The sequence below is a fragment of the Peromyscus eremicus genome, chromosome 1 (assembly GCF_949786415.1).
Source record: "Peromyscus eremicus chromosome 1, PerEre_H2_v1, whole genome shotgun sequence".
NCBI lineage: Eukaryota > Metazoa > Chordata > Mammalia > Rodentia > Cricetidae > Peromyscus > Peromyscus eremicus.
Genome location: NC_081416.1, coordinates 87,975,312 through 87,995,961, shown reverse-complemented (window position 1 = coordinate 87,995,961; position 20,650 = coordinate 87,975,312). Strand labels below are relative to the sequence as shown.

General features: G+C 41.4%; 1 protein-coding gene across 1 annotated transcript in view; it reads right to left on the bottom strand.

The window, feature by feature from the left end:
- Nucleotides 1–216: 216 nt before the first annotated feature.
- The window catches only part of Copb1 (COPI coat complex subunit beta 1), a 42,581-nt gene continuing 22,147 nt past the window's right edge, over nucleotides 217–20,650 (bottom strand). Inside the window, exons 12-21 of the mRNA XM_059268519.1 lie at nucleotides 20,065–20,225; nucleotides 17,706–17,826; nucleotides 9,120–9,347; nucleotides 8,770–8,949; nucleotides 7,192–7,336; nucleotides 5,956–6,075; nucleotides 3,610–3,755; nucleotides 2,910–2,999; nucleotides 1,089–1,244; nucleotides 217–596 (exon numbers count right to left, since the gene is read on the bottom strand). Coding sequence (XP_059124502.1) covers nucleotides 537–596; nucleotides 1,089–1,244; nucleotides 2,910–2,999; nucleotides 3,610–3,755; nucleotides 5,956–6,075; nucleotides 7,192–7,336; nucleotides 8,770–8,949; nucleotides 9,120–9,347; nucleotides 17,706–17,826; nucleotides 20,065–20,225 — 1,407 coding nt within the window. The 3' untranslated portion in view covers nucleotides 217–536. The remainder of the gene's footprint in view (nucleotides 597–1,088; nucleotides 1,245–2,909; nucleotides 3,000–3,609; nucleotides 3,756–5,955; nucleotides 6,076–7,191; nucleotides 7,337–8,769; nucleotides 8,950–9,119; nucleotides 9,348–17,705; nucleotides 17,827–20,064; nucleotides 20,226–20,650) is intronic.

The window sequence follows — 20,650 nt, the reverse complement described above, 5'->3', positions numbered from 1 at the left end:
TGGCTGATCAAACTTTGAGAAAAGACTCTGGGAATTTTAGAGATGCTGATCTCATAGAAAATGAGGAACCAACAATATAGTAAACCGGGACCTGTTCCATTTTAGATCACTGCCTTGTAAGTTATCTTCATGTAGATAGTAACAATTCAGAACATAATTTAAATTTATAATGGAAATTTAGACTTAAGTTAAAAAAAAATCCCACTGATACAAATCTAAAATTAAGTAATTTATTTATAAAATAACAAAAATTTATGAATAGGTCTGTTTATTGTACTGTGAAAATGGTCTTGGTACATGAGAAACATTATATACTTTGAGGACAGCATTCAGAACTATTAAGACAAAAGACAAACTATAATTTTTAACTCATTCTTGATTTAGGGGAAAGGCTATAAATTACTGGCTGGAATGCATTCAGCATGAGCTCAGATTCTATATAACATAAAGCATGAAAAGAGTACAAAAGATGTTGGAGTCCAATAAGCCCACACCTAAAGTTTAACCATAAACTTCCAAGGACTTTTTATTCATTCTTATAGATTAGTCTTCTTTTGAGACAGGTTGATTTTATCTCCAAGGCTCAAAGCCATTCCCTGTAAAGAAGAATGAAGATGTTTATATTTTTAATCTAATTTTTGTGATGTTGGGGATTAACCCAGGGCCTATACATACTATGAGAGCACTCCCCAGACTGAATTATATCCCCAGGCTCAACAAAGATGTAATTATTGAAACAATGCCCAAATAGTAGGTGACACCAGCTTAACTAAGGCTCCATTCATTCGATGATATCCAACAACAATACGGATTCCAAAAGAATCTGTTCCACAAGCATCACACAGGAATCAATGTTTTAGGCAGTATCTTAATAAGTAAGCCATTTCAAATGAACTGAAGTTCAGAAAATACCACACATACACACACATATACATACATACACATATACATACATACACATATGTGTATTTTTCATCTCAAGCATAAAACATGATTATGACAGAAGATATCATACTATTGAAACAAAGACATGAATCCTTCCTCCCTTTATTCAGTTCAGAGATGTTCTCAAAAAAGGGTGTTATTACCTGACTCTTTGCACGAATTCTTATATGACCAGTAACAGCAGCATCTGGTCCCTGGTGAACTGGCTTCTCAATGCTGACATTTGCAAGTGCATCCTCTCCAAATATAGAACGAGCATACAGGTTGGCTGCCATAAAGCCACAGTAGCCAGAAAGGGCCTGCGAGAAATTGTGATAAATTCAATATGTTGCTAGAGAATTACACCCTGGAAAACTCAAACTATTATTTAAAATCTTACCTATGTGTTACAGGGTATAGGACCATATGAACTTACCAAGACTCAAAGCAAATACATGTGTAGGAAGTGAGAATTCCCAGTGCATATTCTATTCAACAAACCTGACTTTCAAGAGAATACTTATTCAAATTTGTATTTATATATTCAGTGCTTATTTATTTATTTGCCTCTTGCACCAGACTTTTAACTTCAATAAAGAAAGACTTCTTTTGCTGGACTTAGTAATCGTTGAAGAAACTAATATATGAACTAAAACCTACTTGTTTGGCAGTAAACATCCTCTCTCTCTCTCTCTTTCTGTGTGTGTGTGTGTGTGTGTGTGTGTATGTGTGTGTGTGTTGTGTTGTATGTTAAGCAAACATTCTATTACTGAGCTACATGCCCTAGCTGACGGTAGACATTTGCTTATTAGTAAGTTGCACATTATGGCATTAACAGAAATTTTCTAAAGAAAGATCCAACTTCATTTTGTCTTTGTTCTAGTCTTTTTTCATGTGGACACAGCGGAAAGCCACTGTGTCAGAGATTTATTCTGACTTAGAATCTGCCCATGAGGGTATGGTGGTATTTTATTTGTATTGAAATGTGATTTTAATTGTATGTTAATAAATAAAGTTGCCTGGGGGTCACAGCTATTAGTAAGCCATAGGAAAGCTGGGCGGTGGTGGTGCATGCCTTTAATCCCAGCACTTGGTAGGCAGAGCTATGTAGATCTCTGTGTGTTCAAGGATACAGCCAGCATTGGAGACACACGCCTTTAATCTCAATACCAACCATAGAAGACCTGGAGGTCTATACAGACAGGCAGTGACGAGGCAGTCATGTGGTTGGTTTTACAACCAATGAGAAGGCAGAACAGAAAGTCTATATAAAGACAAACAGACAGGAAGTAGGTCTCTTTTGGAGAGGTCTCTTGGCTTAAGAGGCTAGCTGCAGCAGGCAGGTAAGGCTCTTAGCTCTGATCTCTTGGCTTTCGTCTTTGTATTGGCTCTGTGTTTCTTATTTAATAAGACGGTTGGGGGCTGGAGAGATGGCTCAGAGGTTAAGAGCACTGCTTGCTCTTCCAAAGGTCCTGAGTTCAATTCCCAGCAACCACATGGTGGCTCACAGCCATTTGTAATGAGATCTGGTGCCCTCTTCTGGCCTGCAGGGATATGTGCAGACAGAACACTGTATACATAATAAATAAATAAATCTTTAAAAAAAATAAAAATAAAAAAAAAAAAATAAGACGGTTGGTTACATCTACATGAGGGAGGGGCATTTGCTAATCCAGTATGACAAATAAACTGTTTTGGAATAAAGTATCTGAAAGAGATATAAGACAAAAAACAAAAACAAAAAACAAAACCCCAAATAATCTGACTGTTCTAATAAGTACATGACCATGAACAAGCAGGATGACACAGTTCAGAAAGAGGTGAGCAGATCTAAACATTTGTGGGTGACTTCTTGGAGATATTCCAGAGTGACACTGTTTTCTCCATCCTGAATTATTACGAAAACACACCCGAGGAAACAGGAAAAGGCCGGCAGTCTACTGTACCACTCTTTCAGACTTTAGCCTTTTCTAGTAAAATTTTACCTTCTCTGGAGTCAGGCACTTCATGTTGGTTGACTTTAAGATATGTTGTAAATAGTCATTTAAATCAATCATATTGGTGTTAACTGTCACCTGCAGAGGACAAAAACTGAGTAAATCTTACAGTGAAAGTTGCAGATAATTGGTATTTCATCCTAGAACTATCTTCCAACTATTTAGGGGAAGAGTGGGCAAAAAAAAAGGGGGCACCTACAACATCAACTGGCATCAGAGCAGCGCTTTTAGACAGACCCTTCACTAGACTATCAGGGAATAAAGTTTCCCATCAAGCCATGGATAGCACTAGAGCCAATGGTAGATTACCATCCAGACACAGAAGAGGGGGAATCCTGTCTACACTGTGTCAAATTAGTTACAGTCACAACTTGCTTAGGCCTGGTGGTGCACACCTGCAGTATCTGTGCTTAGGAGATGGACTGATGTCTAGGTACTGGAGACTTGCCTGGACTACAGAGTGAGATACTGTCCCAAGATTTCAAAAAGAATTGCCATTCTATTTAATTGACAACAGCGAAATCACTAAAGTACTTGCATGATTTCTAGTTAAGGATAATTCACAGGAACAGATAATAAAGAACTGTTTGCTTTTCACTTTTCGTGCTTTTTAGTAGGAATTATTTCAAAGAACTCCTTATCACTAGTCAAAAGGAAGACAGGTAAAGGAAACCTCTCAAAGACTAACTTTATTTTCCCATTCAAATTCGGCCCACATCTGACGGAACTCGGCATCAGTGCAAGTTGCAGGCTGGATATAGTCCATGATGTCAATGTGGATGTCACTGAGGACTACACAGTTTCTGTCACTTGCTGCTCCAGAGACATCATAAACTGTAATATACATTCAGAAAGACCCCAATCAAAGGGTAGATGTTAGTGAAAAGTTACAAATAATTATGATATTAGCAAACATTGATATATACTAGATTCTAAGTTCTTATAAATATTACCAATTGAACAGGGCTATCAATCCCACTTTACTATTTCCCATCTCACAGAGTAGGAAAGCAGAGCAGCCAAATAAGTTGTCCCAGGTTACCCAACTGATAAGCAATAGGACTTAAGGATTTAGACTCAGGTATACTTTTGTCTTTTGTTGTTAAGCAAACAGTTCAGTTTGGTGAACATTTATAGAGCAGCTATAGTGGAACAGGTACTGTACTAGATACCCAAGTAGTTCAGTAGTCTCATAGTTGGGACTTAGCTATAAATCCAAATGTTTTTTCTAATATTTGGATATATGTTGCTGAAACTTAGTAAAATAAGATTATCTGTGTCTATGACTGTCTATTCCATAGAAAGGTATAATCTGGGCTGGTGTGATGGTGCATGCCTATAATCCCAGCAGCTGGAGCTGAGGCAGAAGTGTCAATTTCCTTGAGGCCAGTATGGGCTACCTACCCAGTGAGACCTTGTTTCAAAAAACGAAACAAAATATATTTAAGTTATAATCTGATGGGGGTCTACTTTTCTTCTCACTCCATTTTACTTTCAGAGAAAACTGAAGGTTTATTTAAAAGATCTTTTTTACCCTTCCTTCTCTCCTTTATTTTCTTCAAGATTCACCTTTTTGCTGCCTATGATTCTTAGTTGTGTTCAGGACCTCACTCCACCATAATTATCTCTTTCAGTCTCACAGTTTTACTCTTCCCTTCTGTCAATTTTGTTACTGGCAGTCTATAAACATACCCAAGGATTTCTTTTTATTTTTAATTTATTTTTTTTTTCTTGCTCAGTCTTCAACCCACATACTGCCCAAGATATGCCACAGACATGTTTTATGACCAGCAATGGACAGATCCAAAGGCCTAACTATCAGGCTTTATGTTTCTTCAGATACTTGTTGAAGACTTACTTTTCTAGACAAAGTTTGACCAACTGAGCTACATCCCGCCCTTCCCCCTACTGAGGATTCATATTTGGATCTTTTTCAAATTCTAGACTCATGTCTTACTTCCCTTAAGTATACTTAGCTACTTGAACACTCCATTTACTTAAGATCAGTTTCCCTCGTTCCTCTCACATTTGCCCTCTTTCCTCCATCAACCACCCAATCCAGGTACCCAAGGGCTCCTTCAACCATTTCCTCTCGGTTCAATAACTATCTCCTTAACATCTATTGGAGTCAGCCCTTCTTTCTACTCTAACCACTGCTCTGTCAGGGTAGGCCTCCCCCTCTCACATAAGCCTACACAGGCGGTCTTCCTGCATCGTCTACAATGTTACTGTCTATATTGCTGTCACAGAAATAGTTAATCATAGATCTCATTTGTAATCCTCCAGTGTCTTCCTGTTTCATGGATAAATGCTTGAATCTTTCTCAGGGCAGGCAGGGTAGAACTTTCATCGACATTCCTGATTTACTTTTGCCCACCACCACTTTCAACCCACTCTGCCAGGCCCAGCAATCCAAGTGCATTTGTTCTGCCTGCACTCTTAATCGTCTGCAGAACACTTACTGACTGTTTAAATCAGTTCAACCCAACATGGGCTTTTCTAACTTTTCCTCCAATCTCTTACACCACTTTGAGAATTGACCAAATCCCTTCATGGACTCACATACTGCTTCTCATACAGGCTTCTTTCATAGCAGTCAGCATTATGTAATCCCTTAATAATAAGCCTTCCTTTTCCCAGCTTCTCATACTACACTGTTTTCTTTTCTTTTGTCCTTTTTTTCCCCCCCTCCCAGAACTGAGGACCGAACCCGGGGCCTCTAGCAAGCGCTCTACCACTGAGCTAAATCCCCAACCCCTACACTGCTTTCTATATGGCCCCAAAGTACGGAGTGTGCCAACCAACCCTAATCATATTATGTCATTATTTTTGTCTCCTCATTTTGCCTAGTGGTTTCTTGAGGACTATGAGTCTATCTGGCTCATTCTGGTATATCTAGAATATAATATAAAAGAGAATACCGTATAAATAAATGGATTCAGGTTCTTCCCTCAAGCCATGTCCATAGCTGCATACTACCAAATTCTTTACTAGAAAGCATTCAACTATCATGTGCTATAAAACAGAACCATACCTATATTGCCAAAAATTATTCCATTTTCTGTTGATGCTACCTTGACATTAGCTTTAATATTTGCAAAATCATGAGGAGCAAGAGTCAAAGGAGATGGTTTTTCCACAAGTTTCAGATCCCCTGGGAGAAAAAAAAGGTTTGGATATAGTTAAAAACACATATACTAATCATTAAACAGTATTAGAATGTATGCAAATTCAATAGTTTTTAGAAAAATGAAGTGTGTGAGTCAAATATTATGAGGAAAAAAATAAGGAAATAATCTAATAATAAATATCCTAGGTAATGACATTAATCTATACAACCTCTATTAAAGGGTAATAGACATAATTCTAATATTCTACACAGAACAACTATATTCATGAGTGGGATGGATACTTTGAGTATACCATTTTATATCCATGAATGAATATGAGCTTCTCAGAAAGCTCAATGTATATATACCATAGTCTTAACCTACATACACCATTACAATGAGCAACACACCCTGCAAAAAACCTGTACATTCTGAGTTATGGCTCACTGAAGATAGGGCGAAGCGTAATTTCTCTGATATCCTAATGTCCCCAAACTCTTGCATAAGCCCCATGGAATCTGGAGGCACTTCACTGTTCTATACATAATTTACATTGTCAACACTATATGTAGAAGTGGTTACAGAGAATCTAATTCATATGCCTTTACCAAGCGAAAAAAACACATTGAAAAATGCCAATAATGATGCACTGCTTTGACTACATGTGGCAGATAACAGAAAATACTCGATTCCCTTCCAAGGCAACTTAAATTTTAACTAAGTGAACTACTTGGTAAATGTGTTTTTATTTATTTGAGACAGTGGGTTGTGTAGTCCAGTGATGTCCTCCAACTCCTGAAATTCCTGGCTCCATCCAAGTCATGGGAGTACAATCACACTGAGTTAATGTGGTGCTGGAGATGGAGCCCAAAGCCTTATGCATGCTAGGCAGGCACTCTCCAAATTCACAGTTACCAGATCAAACTCAGAACTGAACTCACCTCTCAAACCAAGAGCATAAGCCAGACAAAGGTATGACAAAGGTTCAGAAAATTGGTAATTTAAGGAGACAAAATTTTAAACCTTAAACTAAGCCTTGTTTAAACAATGTTACAAAGCTCTCAAAAGGATCTTTACACTGAAAGCTTTGACCCTTTCTTAGTAATTCACCATGAAGACCTATTATATAAAAAACATTTCCTTAGGATAAATTTCCTCACCTAGAGTAGCTAACTCTAATGTGCAGTTCTGCAAAGTATCACTGGTTTGGTTTACAACAAGAACATCCAAGACAATATCATACTGATTGACATGAACATAAGCTTCTGCGTATACAGGATCCGAGAAACCTGTCAACTGGGTGACCTGTCAAAGCAAAAACAGACATAATCAAATGAATGAAACAATTTAGCAGGAGCAACAGGAAATGGGAATGGGAGTTACTGTTACATGGGCATAAAATTCAGTTTCACAAGATAGACAAATTCTGGAGATGGTTGTACAGTTATGGAGACGGAAGTAACACTACTGAACCACACACTTAAAAGGTCAGAAACGAGGGAGCTCAGCCTTGGGTCCTGGGTTCAACTCTCAGCAGTGGAAAGAAGCAAAACAAGTAGAAACAAGCAACAAAAAGACCAGGTTAAAACAGTAAATTTTATGTTCTGTAATTTTTACCATAATTAAAAGAGAAACCTAAGCCAGGTATGGTGATGCACGCCTGTAATCCCAGCACTTGGAGGCAGAGGCAGGTGGACCTCTGAGTTCCAGGCCAGCCTGGTCTACAAAGCCAATTCCAGGACAGCCAGGGTTGTTACAGAGAAACCTTGTCTTGAAAAACCAAAACCCAAAACAAACAACAACAAAAACAAAAACAGAAAAAAAGAGAGAGAAATCTAAAATATGTGTAAGTGTAACACTGTTGCTAACAAGTCCTAATTTGTTGTTTTTTTGAAGCAAGGTCTTGTTACAGAGCCCAGGCTGGCCTCAAACTTGGATCTTGCTGTCTCAGCTTCCCAAATGCCAATTCTCAGTTTTGAGAAAAACTTTAGCAATTCTGCTACTGACTTTTATTTGTAATGGTCAAATCAACTTGAGACCATTCACTCATCTGACAGGGGAGGGATAACTAGCTTACAGTCTGTCTTTTTGCTAGGTAGCCCAGACTGCCCCTGACCTTATAATCTTTCTGTAAATGCTGAGATTATCTGCCTGGTTCAAATGAAGTCTCATGGACCTAAAAATCACAGGGACTGGGTCGAAATGGATGCTAGGACTAGAGGTACAGTTCAGTGGAACAGTGTTTGCCTGGCATCATTAAGATCCTAGACACATAGACATGCTCTCATGTGTGCACACACATACAAGCTCCCATGTACCTCTCAATTCTATGTAACTAGTTATTTAAGTAAAACAACAACAAAAATCTGTACACATGCACAGCAGGACCAGACACTTCCTGATATATATATTATATATATAATATATATGTGATATATATGTGTGTGTGTGTGTGTGTGTGTGTGTATATATATATATATATATATATATATATACACATACACCTTTTTTTAAAAAAAGATTTAGTCTTAAATAGCCAATTTAAATAAATTTTCAACTGGGCATGGTGGCATAAGCCTTTAATCTCAGCACCCGAGAGAGAGCTCAGTAGATCTCTCTGAGTTTGAGGAAAGCTTGGTCTACACAGTTAGTTCAGGCCAACAAGGGCTACACAGTGAGACACCACCTAAAATGAACAAACAAACAACAAACAGGTCATATATCTGAGACTGTGTTACCTTGTTAAGTTTGGATGCTAGGGGATCTGCTGCCTCTTTCCTCTGCGTATTGCCCATTGCTGCCAACAAACTCAGCTGAAACTGATCTTCCTTGCAGTTCATTTCATTCTTAGCAGTTAGTTGCATGAAGGAAATGGGGTCATCAGGTTGTACTGTTACATTCCTCTTTTCAGATTCTTTCTGTGTTGAAAAAGCAATGCACATGTCTTTTTTATATGGAAAGAACAATAGCTTTTCATAAATTTTTCACAGGGACAGAATCACAGATAGAGACTGAAAAAGCAATAAAATTAAGATGGAAAAAACCCCAACTTATAAAGCACTTTATGGATTTATCATATATACTTTACCTTTTGAGATAGTTTCTCTTCTTCGAGTTTGGCAGATAACATTTGGGAAAGCGACTGCCTGCATTCCTTATTAAAAATGTCATTCATTAAAGGTGAGCACTCAGATAAGACCTTGAGGCACAGGGAAATTCGGTCTACATCATCATCAGTAATTGGCTTCTTAGGAAGAGAGGATTTTCCCAAATGAAGGATAGTTGCCATGAGCAACATAGCCTCAGCAACAAAAGACTACAAAAGTAGAGAAATTGGTTATTGCTATGATTCTCCAATTGCAGTAAAGTCACTCAAACATAACTGACAGACAAGTCAAGAATTCACCAGAATTAAACTTCAAATTGCCTCGAGTTTATTTCTCTAGTTATTCCCATAGCCTTCTACCTGTTTTGTTCTGTCAGCTTTCTAAGGCTTCACTGACTCTTAGTTGAAAAATAGCAAGGATTTCTTAATGCTTTAAACACACCAAAAAGCTGAAAGAACAATGGGCTTCAGCAACTGTTGACTTTTTTTTACCATACTTGCTTTCTTGTGTTCACGTTCAGGTGCTGTTTCTTAGGAGCTGTCATCTTGCTTTCTGAGACCAGGCCTTACTCTGGGACTTGAGGCTCAATGATTAGGCTAGGCTTATTGGCCAACAAGTACCAGGGATACTTCTGTCTCTGCCTTTACTCAGATTACAAGCACAGAACTGCACCTGACTTTCTATACGGGTGCTGGGGCAGGACTCAGGTCAAAATTGTGTGATAAGCACTTTAATGACTAAGCTAGCCCTCCAAACTTCCATATTTGCTTTCTTATTAACTCATATATGCACACTTTGGCTGGCCATATAAAAATAAGATTCTCTTCTTCATAAGTATACTAGCAACTATTTACTAAGAATAAGGACAATCTCTTATAAGAACAAAGTACTGATTTCTGAACAATCCCCAAATATATGTACTAGACTCTGAATTCAAATAAATCTTCCTAAACCACCTCAAAATGTTTTTATTTTACTTTTAAGCCCAGGATCAGCTTCATACATTTTATCAGCTATTATTCTCTTCAGTCTCTTTTACACTAGACCAGTTTTTGTTTTTTACTTTTTATTGAATCCTTGTGAATTCCGTATCATACACACTAATCTCACTCATCTCCCTGCCCATCCATGTAGGCCCTAGCTCTTGCAACCTCCCCCCAAATAAAAAAGCAAAAACAAAAATAAAAATATAAAAATGTAAATTAAAGAAAACAAAAAAGAAATCTCACAATGGAAGCTGTGGTTTGTCACAGTGTGTTACACAGTACACCCTTTTGCCCAAACAGGTTTACTTGCAAATGTTCGTTGCAATGAGTCACTGTTCTGGTTCGAGGCCTCTGGCTTCTGCTACAGCTACAACATCAATACAGGATCTGCTCTGGGACTCCTCTCAGATATCCTATTGTCCTGTGTCATGGAGGTCATGGAGATCTTGCAGCTTTGGTTCTACAGGGCTGGCACCTCAACTCGCTCCAGCAGTTCTTAGATGGGGTAGATGTTGGGGTGGGCCAACTCAAAGCGTTGGATCTGGGCCTGGGTGGTAGCCGAGTTGGTCAGTCTGCCTGTTCTCCTATGCCTGAGCCACCAGGGCCAGTTTTCCTGTTTTGCTCAGATGAGGGGAGGGGCTAGCTCATCCACACTCCCACTGCACAGGTGAGGGCTGCACTCACAACCTCCGGGCTTGCTCACCTGAGGCCAAGCCATCAGGGCCAGCTGTACTGTGCTGCCCAAGCAAGGTGAAGGGCCTGCTCTCCCAAATGCTGCAGACAAGGAGGGGCAGGGTCAGCTACCCCATGCTGCCCAGGCAAGGAGCAGGACCAGTGCTCCCAAGTACCACAACCAACGAGGAGGAGGGCTAGTTCTGCACAGCCCTCAGACAGCAGTCCAAACTAGGACGTTGCATGGTCTTTAGTGGTGACATGGGTCACAGACATAGACCCAAACCCTTGCTGTTGTAGGGCTGTGGACCCAGACATGGCCCTCAGCAGCACAGGCTGGGACATCACCACGGCATCAGGTAGCTTCAGGCTGTTCCTCACTATCCTTGCATCTCCAGTTCTGCCTCTCTTCACAGTGCAAACTGTTCTGCTTCTCTTCACTCTCCACCACGTTCTTGCTCATCATATTGGCAACTACCCACCTGGGGCTCATGGATGCAGGCAGGGGGCCTCTCTGGTGTCTCACTCACACCCCCAGTGCCATGTAGCAGTGGGCAAGGGCATCTCTGGTGTCTGCTGGCCGGGCCTCTCCAGTGTCCCTCACCACCTTGCCCAGGCATGGTTTTGTGGCTCCCTTGGTGTCTCATTGCTTCAGGCACAGCACCAGTCCCAATGAGGGCCCCAAACATGGCCCTTGGTGTCTCTGCTTCCTTTCTGTCATTATTTCTGATGCAGCACCAGGACTTCTGGCATGGCCCTCGGTGTCTTGTTGCTTCCTGGGTCTCATTGCTTCCTTGATTATCATTGTCTTGTTATTTCCTCTGTCTCATTGCTTCTGACACAGCGATCCTGGATCCTGGCCGGGACCCTAGGTGTGGCCCCCCATGTCTTGTTGCTCCTCTGTGAAGGGGACTCCCATACAGTGGGGTCTCCTGGATTAGGCACAAACCACACCCAAACAACTGTTTTTACAGAGATCCTTTATTAAACAGGGAAGAAAAGTTACAACGGCTGCTTTCTGACTTGCAGAAAAATAGCAGCAAATGACCTTGAAGGTGTAATTTTTAAGAAAAAGAGGGGAGCTCTGTGTTAGAATTGGCTAAGATGCAGTGTTAGAGGAAATAGAGGACAAGGGAGAGGGGGAAGTAACAGGGAAAAGGGGCGTGGATATTTGTTGGGGGAGGTGCTGATAACAAAGGACTGTCTCTGGATAGAGGAGACAGACATGGCACATAGGCAAATGGCAGCTTTATAAAGGTAAAAAGGAAAACCCCACGTTAGGATGAGGTGTTTAATTTTAAATGGGCATGTTAATTATGTAATCCAATGGAGGCTTTGGATTACTAAACTTTGGTAGTCTGCCTTAGGAGGAAGAAGAGGCCAAATAAAGGAACAGACCTTGGTGGCTAGTTTTAGGAATGTAATTGGTTTTTAGCAAAGCAGACAGAGGGAATGGGAGAAAAGAGCAAGGCATGCCAGAGCCACATGCTCGAGTGGGCTAGTGTCCCTTCACTCTGTATCTCATTGCTTCGGTCTTAGCACCAGGACCCCAAAGGGGCCCTAGGCATGACCCTCGATGTCTTATCTCTTCCAGCACAGCACCGCAGCTGTGCCGGTCTGCACGGGGTACAAATACAATTAGTCTCGTCGATTCCTCGATGTCTCATCTTTTACGATGCACAACGGAGGCGCAGAATGGTAGCACAGGACGGCAGTGCAGGACCACAGCACTGGGACCCCAGTGGGGCCCCGGCTGTGTCCGTATGCCCTATGCACGCGGTACAAATAGTCTCATCGATTCCTTGATGTCTCTTTACGATGCACGACGGTGGCGCAGGATGGTAGCGCAGGTCAGCGGCGCACGGTGGCGGTGGCGCAGGATGGTAGCAGAGGACGGCGGCGCACGGTGGCGCAGGATGGTAGCAGAGGACGGCGGCGCACGGTGGCGCAGGATGGTAGCAGAGGACGGCGGCGCACGGTGGCATAGGATGGTAGCAGAGGATGGCGGCGCACGGTGGCGGTGGCACAGGATGGTAGCAGAGGACGGCGGCGCACGGTGGCGCAGGATGGTAGCAGAGGACGGCGGCACTCGGTGGCGCAGGATGGTAGCAGAGGACGGCGGCGCACGGTGGCACAGGATGGTAGCAGAGGACGGTGGCGCACGGTGGCGCAGGATAGTAGCAGAGGACGGCGGCACTCGGTGGCGCAGGATAGTAGCAGAGGACGGCGGCGCACGGTGGCACAGGATGGTAGCAGAGGACGGCGGCGCACGGTGGCGCAGGATGGTAGCAGAGGACGGCGGCGCACGGTGGCGCAGGATGGTAGCAGAGGACGGCGGCGCACGGTGGCGCAGGATGGTAGCAGAGGACGGCGGCACTCGGTGGCACAGGATGGTAGCGCAGGACGGTGGTGCAGGACCGCAGCACTGGGACACCCCATGGGGCCCAGGCTGTGCCCATATGCACATGGTACAAATACAGTTAGTCTCATCAATTCCTCGTCGATTCCTCAGTGTCTCATCTCTTACGACGCAGGAGGATGGGGCAGGATGGCAGCACTGGGACCCCCTGGGGCCCTGGCTGTGCCCATATGCACGTGGTACACATAAAGTCAAACAGGCCACATACATAAACATAAATTAAACAAACACCTGGCCTGGGGAAGCACCAGCAGAGAAGTGGGCACAATAAGTCTGAAGGAGAAGGAAGAGAGGTGGGAGTGTTAAACCAATGTCTGAAAAAATTATGGCTGGAAATTTCCTAAATTTACGAGAACTATAAACCAGACTCCAAAGCTCAATGAAGCACAGAGGGAACATGAGGAAAACTACACTAAGCCATGAACAACATATACTGCTAAAACCCATGACAAGAATAGTATAATGCTGGGTGGTGGCGGTGACCACTTTTAATCCTAGCACTTGGGAGGCAGAGGCAGGCAGATCTCTCTGAGTTTGAGGCCAGCCTGGTCTACAGCTTCATGACAGCAGGGCTATTATACAAAGAAAACTGTTTCAGAAAACAAAACAAAACAAAACAAAAACAAAAAAAGAAAAAGAAAGAAATGGGAAGAAGAATATAAACCAGCCATGTACAGGTGAAGGAGTGATGATAGATTTCTCGCTAGGAAGACAGAGGATGACGAGCACTACACCTTTACAGTGCTGGAGAAAACAATGCCAACCGAGAACTCAATTTCTACAAAGACATCTTTCAAACTGTAAGTGAAGGGGGCGGAGGGAGATAGTGCAATTGGTAGAATGACCGTGACGTAAGTGTGAGGTCCTGAGTTCAGACCTACATTATAATGAAAGTAAATGCACATTCTTTAGGCCTAAGATCTGTGATAAATGGACACTCCTATTTGAGAAGGCCAGGCAAATACCATGACCGGTTCCTAATAATTCAGTTAAGAACCAGGCCTCAGTTCCTAGTTCTGCCTCTTGAAACTGGACGGACATTTCTGAGGAAGCCGCCAACAAAGGGCAATCAATCCCCATGCTCCTGACAGCAAGGACAAGGGGAACTGCACATACCAGGCCCCAGCCAGCCTCCACCCGTATCTCAAGGCAAAAGCCAAATAAAGACAAGCCTGGGACTTGTCCAGATTTGCTCAAAATTGGTAAAACTATAGCCTTAGCCAACCCCTGTGAGCCCTAACCAATCAGAAATGTACTAATATGACTGCCACTCACAAAAGCCAATCATAGATAGAATGACCTCACTGCCTTTATAATTCCTTTAGCTGTGTATGAAAGACCATGCAAGCTTCTCTCAGGGTTGCCATTTTTATGTCAGAGGTGCGGCCCCAGCATGCTGGAACTCTTATCATTCTTGCTGATTGCGTATGTGGATGGTGGTCTTTTGTGGGACTTCTCTAGGACCCTAAGACTATTTGCACAAAGAGAACAAAGAGAAAGGAAAATGGCACAAATGGAAGCATGAGAATGAGACAATGAAAAAGCAAGTGTCCTTCTTTGTATGAAGCACAGCTGAGTGTACTAATAAGACCTTAAACTGATATTGCAAACATTCTCCTAATCATTCAAAAGTGATGCAACAATTCATGATGCAACAATTCATGAGGAAATCAATTAGACCCTTGAGATAAAAATGGCCGGAGGCTTGGACTATAAAACTATTAAATATTATAAATATGCCTAGGAAGGGTTTATAAAAATATGGGGTAGTGTTTGTTAAAATGTTGAGTAAAAATGCAGTTTGTAAAGCACAAAAATAATTTTTTTCAATTGGTGAAAAAAATATTAGACAGATACTAGCCAATTCAAACTCTACAGGGTTTTAATGATCCTGTCTTTCAATTGTCTATCTTCACTACAGCATTAACAAAACTTGTAATTAACTGTTGTAATCATAAGTGACTTTCACTCAAATTTATTTATTTTTAGTGGTGCTAAGGTTCAAAACTGGGGCATTATATATGTTAAGTAGGTCCTCTACCACCACATTACAACCTCTTATAACATTCTTTGTTTACCTTAAAAATGAATTTAAAAATATATAAACATTCAGAATTGTATCAGGAAGATACTTTTTCTTTCCAAGTGAAAGAAAAATAGTTTTAGGGAAATAAGTGCTGGGAGCTTTTCTTTGTTTGTTTCTTTTATTTATATATTATTTTCAGGCAAATAATATAGCCTCAATCTTGCAATCCTCCTGCTTCCTGAGTGCTTGGATTATAGGCATATATCACTAAACTTGGTTGTGAAAGAATTGTTTACCAACTGACTTATAAGAATAATCAAGTTATTTAGGCAAAAAGAAAATTCTCCTGCCTCCACCTCTCAGGTAACTGGGATTAAAGACAGGTAGCACCATGCTCAGCTCAAAGAATTGACTATTATGACAAACTGTAAAGAGAATCTCACACACACACACACACACACAAAATATAGTTTTATTCAGCCTAAGGAAGGAATTCTGATGGAACATGTATGAACCATGAAGATATTCTGGTGAGTGAAAGGACAGGTCTCCTGCATGATTTCTTTTAAACACAGTACCTAGAATAAGTGAATTTCTATAGACAGTTGAGTTGGTCTTGTAGTTAAAAGCACTTGCTATGTAAGCTTGACAACCTGAGTATGGATCTTCAGAACCCACATGAAAAGCTGGACACAGTGGTACATGTCTAATCCCAGCACTCCTGCCAGGAGATGCCAGGTAGAGACAGGAGAATTCCTTTGAAGGCTGTGGGCCAGCTAACCTGGGCATGCAATGCAATGGTAAACAACAAATGCCCTACTTCACACTTAAGGTTGTCCTTTACATCTGTGCCACAGCACGCACAGGTGCATCCTAATACTACACTACACACACACACACACACACACACACACACACACACACACACACAAATATTTAAAAAGTAAAATATAATAAATGTTACAAGGGACTGAGGACAGAAAGCAAGGCAGAGTTACTGTTAACTATATATAAAGTTTCCTTTTTGGATGATAAATAGAAGCACTGGGAGGGATGGTAGCCATGGTCACTTAACACATGAATGTACTTAAGGCCACTTAACTACACAATTAAAAATTGTTAAAATGGTAAGGTTCAGGCTATGTATCTTTTAACTAGAATCTTTAAACTCAGTAAAAAAGTACTTTGGAGCTGGGCGGTGATGGCACACGCCTTTAATCCCAGCACTTGGGAGGCAGAGGCAGATGGATCTCTGCAAGTTTGAGGCCAGCCTGGTCTACAGAGTGAGTTCCAAGACAGGCTCCAAAGCTACACAGAAAAAACACTGTCTTGAAAAACCGAAAAAAAAAAAAAAAAAAAAAAAAAGTACCTTGGAAGGTGCTTGAACTTTGTCTTGTTTCCAGCTCTCAATATCTGGTCATTTCTCATCTTGATCCAGATACCAGACAAAAATATTGGAAAATGGATATTTATATTTTTATTTTCTGAGACAAAGTATCATGTGGTTCAGGCAGGCTTTAAACACAGATTTTCCTGCCCAAGCCCTCTGAGTGTTAGGATTTCCAGGTATGTGCCATCATACTGACAAAAATTATTATTTTTCCAAAAAGAGGGTTTATGAAGCAAAATAAGCCAAACTCAGAAAGATAAATACTATGTTTTCTCTCAATATGGGACTAAAATATATGTGTGTGTGTGTCACAAAACCAGAAAGAGGATCATAACAGGGGAGGAATGACCTTAAGGGAAGGAGGAAAAGAGTAGTGGAATTCATGGGACAAGAAAGCAGAAGGAAGACATTGTTTAGGAAGAGAGAACGGGAGTAGGGGAGTGGGGGGATATGAGGGAGGAGAGTGAGGCTGGGGGTAAGTAGGGCAGTGAATCAGAACAAATATAGTGACACCTACAAAATACAATAGGGAAACCCATTACTTTGTATGCCAACTTAAGAAATTAATTTTTAAAAAGAGGATTTGCTATTTATAACAAAACAATAATGCATCATAGCTTATAATGGATATGTGGTAGGAAATGTAGGACAATACTGCAAAGGGTCGGTGAGGTTTGAAAGAATGGAAGCACACTACTGTAAATGAGAATATACTCAGAACTTTCAGAAGCTGTCATCAGGTACCAACTAGAGATGTCATTAGGTATCAACAAAGATAGAACTATTTAAGAGATATTGTAAGATAAAATAGGTGACAACAAAGATGCAACTGAGAAAAAGTCATTACTTTCATTGGCCACAGAAGTGACTTCATAACCCCTCATCAGACTAATATTATTTTGGATTACTTTGTCAGTTTTATAGTTATGTTATACTACTGTGTCTATTTCCCCTACTAAGTCCCAGGCTCTTTTATGACAAGACCTCTAGCATTAACTTTTAAGTTTTTCACTGTTCAATGGAGTAGACACTCAATAATCAATTACTGGGTATATATAGAATAAATGAACATACGTTTTGCTTTTTCTTCTCCTGAACCAACGCTACATAGCGTAATGCAATCTTGGTGAGAGTTGTGGCAAGGGAGGCAGCAACAAAGAAATCTCCATCCAGGAGGAACCCTCTCAGGGGCGGTCTGTAAAGGAATCAGCAAACATGAAGCCCAACAAACCCTTGAACAGCACACAGCTTTTGCATAAATGGGTCAGACACTTACTGTCTCTCTTCGGTGGTAAGGATGTCATTAAAATTCCTCATTAATTCTCAAAATGAAAAAGAATATCTAACACTTTTTTCAAATAAGTCAACAGTCCAAAGAACAGAAGGAAAAGGGAGCTAATAAGCTACTTCCAAGTGCCAGTTTATCTACCAATTCACAGGGTTGCTTACAGGGCTCTCTCTTTAGGTCTAAATTCCTGTTCTTGAACATGGAGATAGTACACTCTCTCTCAAAGGGTTGGTGTCAAGACTATGAGATAAACTACTTAGCCTGGTTTCTAGCACATAAGACATTCAATAATATTGTATCCATCATTTTTCCCACCTTATAAATACAGCAAAATAAAGAGGAAAAAACCCCAATGTAACTTTATCTATTAGAAATGGACGATTGGAACTGGGACTATAGCTCCAGTGGCAGAGCACTAATCCAGCACGTGAGCAGCCCTGGGTTTTATTTCAAGAGAGAAATGCACAATAAAGAAAAAGAAAAGGGAAAAACTTCAAAATATATTTCTGATACTGACAAGCAACCAAACTAAACATCAACACAGTATTTCCTATGTGAGCAAAGTTTTTGTTTGTTTTTTCGAGTAGGGTTTCTCTGTGTAGCCAGTGAACTCAATCTGTAGACCAAGCTGGCCTCGAACTCAGAGATTTGCCTGCCTCTGTCTCCCAAGTGCTGGGACTAAAGGTGTGTGCCACCACTGCCCAGCTGTAAAGTAAGGTTTTTTGTTTTTGGTCTTTTGGGATAGGGTTTCTCTGTGTAGCTCTGGAGCCTGACCTGGAACTTGCTTTGTACACTAGTCTGGCCTCCAACTCTCTGAGATCTGTGTGCCTCTGCCTCTACCTCCAGAGTGTTGGGATTAAAGCTGTGCACCAACCACTGTCTGGCTGTAAGGTTTTTTTTGTTTTTTGTTTTTTTTTTAAGGATTACTTGTTTATTTAAAGGTTTGTGGTTTTTTCATTTTACATACCGCCCACTGTTCCCCTTCCCCCACCTCTTCCCACAGTCCCCTCTCCCCCTCCTCATAGGGGGTAAGGCCTCCCTTGGTATTCAACATAGGTTAGCATACCAAGTTGGGACAGACTCAAGCCCCACCCCCTGCATCAAGGCTGAGTAAGGCATGGCACCATAGGGAATGGGCTCTAAAAAGTCAGTTCATGTACTCGGGATGAGTCCTGGTCTGATTGCCAGGGGACGCACAAACAGATGAAGCTACAGATCTGTCACCCTCATTCAAGGGGCCTAGTGAATGGAACTAGAAAAAAATTATCCTGAGTGAGGTAACCCAGACCCAGAAAGACAAACACAGTATGCACTCACTCATAAGTGAATATTGGATGCAAAGCAAAGGATAAACAGGCTACAACCCACACAAGCCCAAAGAAGCCAGGTAAAGAGGAGGACCCTGAGAGGATCACTCCAGGAAGGGGAAAGGGCTAAGATCTCCTGGGAGGGAGGAGTAGAGAGGAAGAGACGGGGGATAGGAACATGAGGGCTTGAGATAGCCAAGTTTGGGGAGGGACAGAGAGGGAGAACAATGAAAGAGGTATCTTGACAGAGGGAGCCATTATGGGGTTAGGGAGAAATCTGGTGCTAGGGAAATCCCCAGGAACCTACAAGGGTGTCCCCAGCTAAGACTCCTAGCAATGATGGAGAGGGTGCTTGAACTAGCATTCCCCTGTACTCAGACTGGTGACTACCCCAGTTGTCATCATAGAACCTATATCCAGCAACTGATGGAAGTAGATACAGTGATCCATAGCCAAGCACTGGGCTGAACTCCTGGGGTTCAGTTGAAGAGAGAGAGGAGGGACTATAAGAGCAAATGGGGACAAGATCATGATGGGAAACACCACAGAGACAACTGACCCAAGCTAGTGGGAGCCCATGGACTCTGGACTGACGGCTGGGGAGCCTGTAAAGTAAGTTTTAATAGAACATTTACTTCACTGCAAACAACAGGAACAAAGGACTAAAATCAAGAGACAATTCACAGGGAAACCTTACAAACATACTTTCTTAAGAACCTTAAAGGGCAAACACTTTGACTTAAGCATCAAAACCTAACAAGAGAAAGAAAGCACATGACTGCTTTATCCCCAAGAGTAACAGTACAGCAGTTGAGTGGACAAAGCATGGACCTGTTACCTGTCTTCTTCTTTCTTGGTAGGTCTAGAGCTGCTGAGGGCACTCTGGGTTGCATAGGTACCCATCTCTGTAACCAATTTCTGAACTGGCCCAACAGTTATTTCCTCTTCCGGTTTTAACTCGCCAGCTTCTTTCTTTATTTCTGACTCTACAATTGGGATCTAAAAGCCAATTGAACACTTGATTTAATAACATCACAGTAGAGTTACATTGAGATAGTCAACCAACTTTATACAGAAGGGATTCTGAGGGATTTTGGAACATGGCACTCTGCTCTCCGTTTTCTTTCCCTCCTAGGATAATGTAGCAGGAAGAACACAAGCTTTAGAGCTGGTGAATCTTATCTGAATTCCCACACCACCACTTATAGCTTGTATGACGCTGAGTAACATAATGAAATAATTTTGAACGTCACTTCTTAATCTGTTAAGGGGGAATCCTAATTCTTTCTGAACAATTCCTTAACAGAAAAATGCATATGACAGTGTCTAGCAAAACAGATGTGCAGTGGGCCTCATTCCTCCTCATTTCTGCCCCTGAAATATGAACCCAAACACTTATCCTTCTAAAATAAAAAGTATAAATA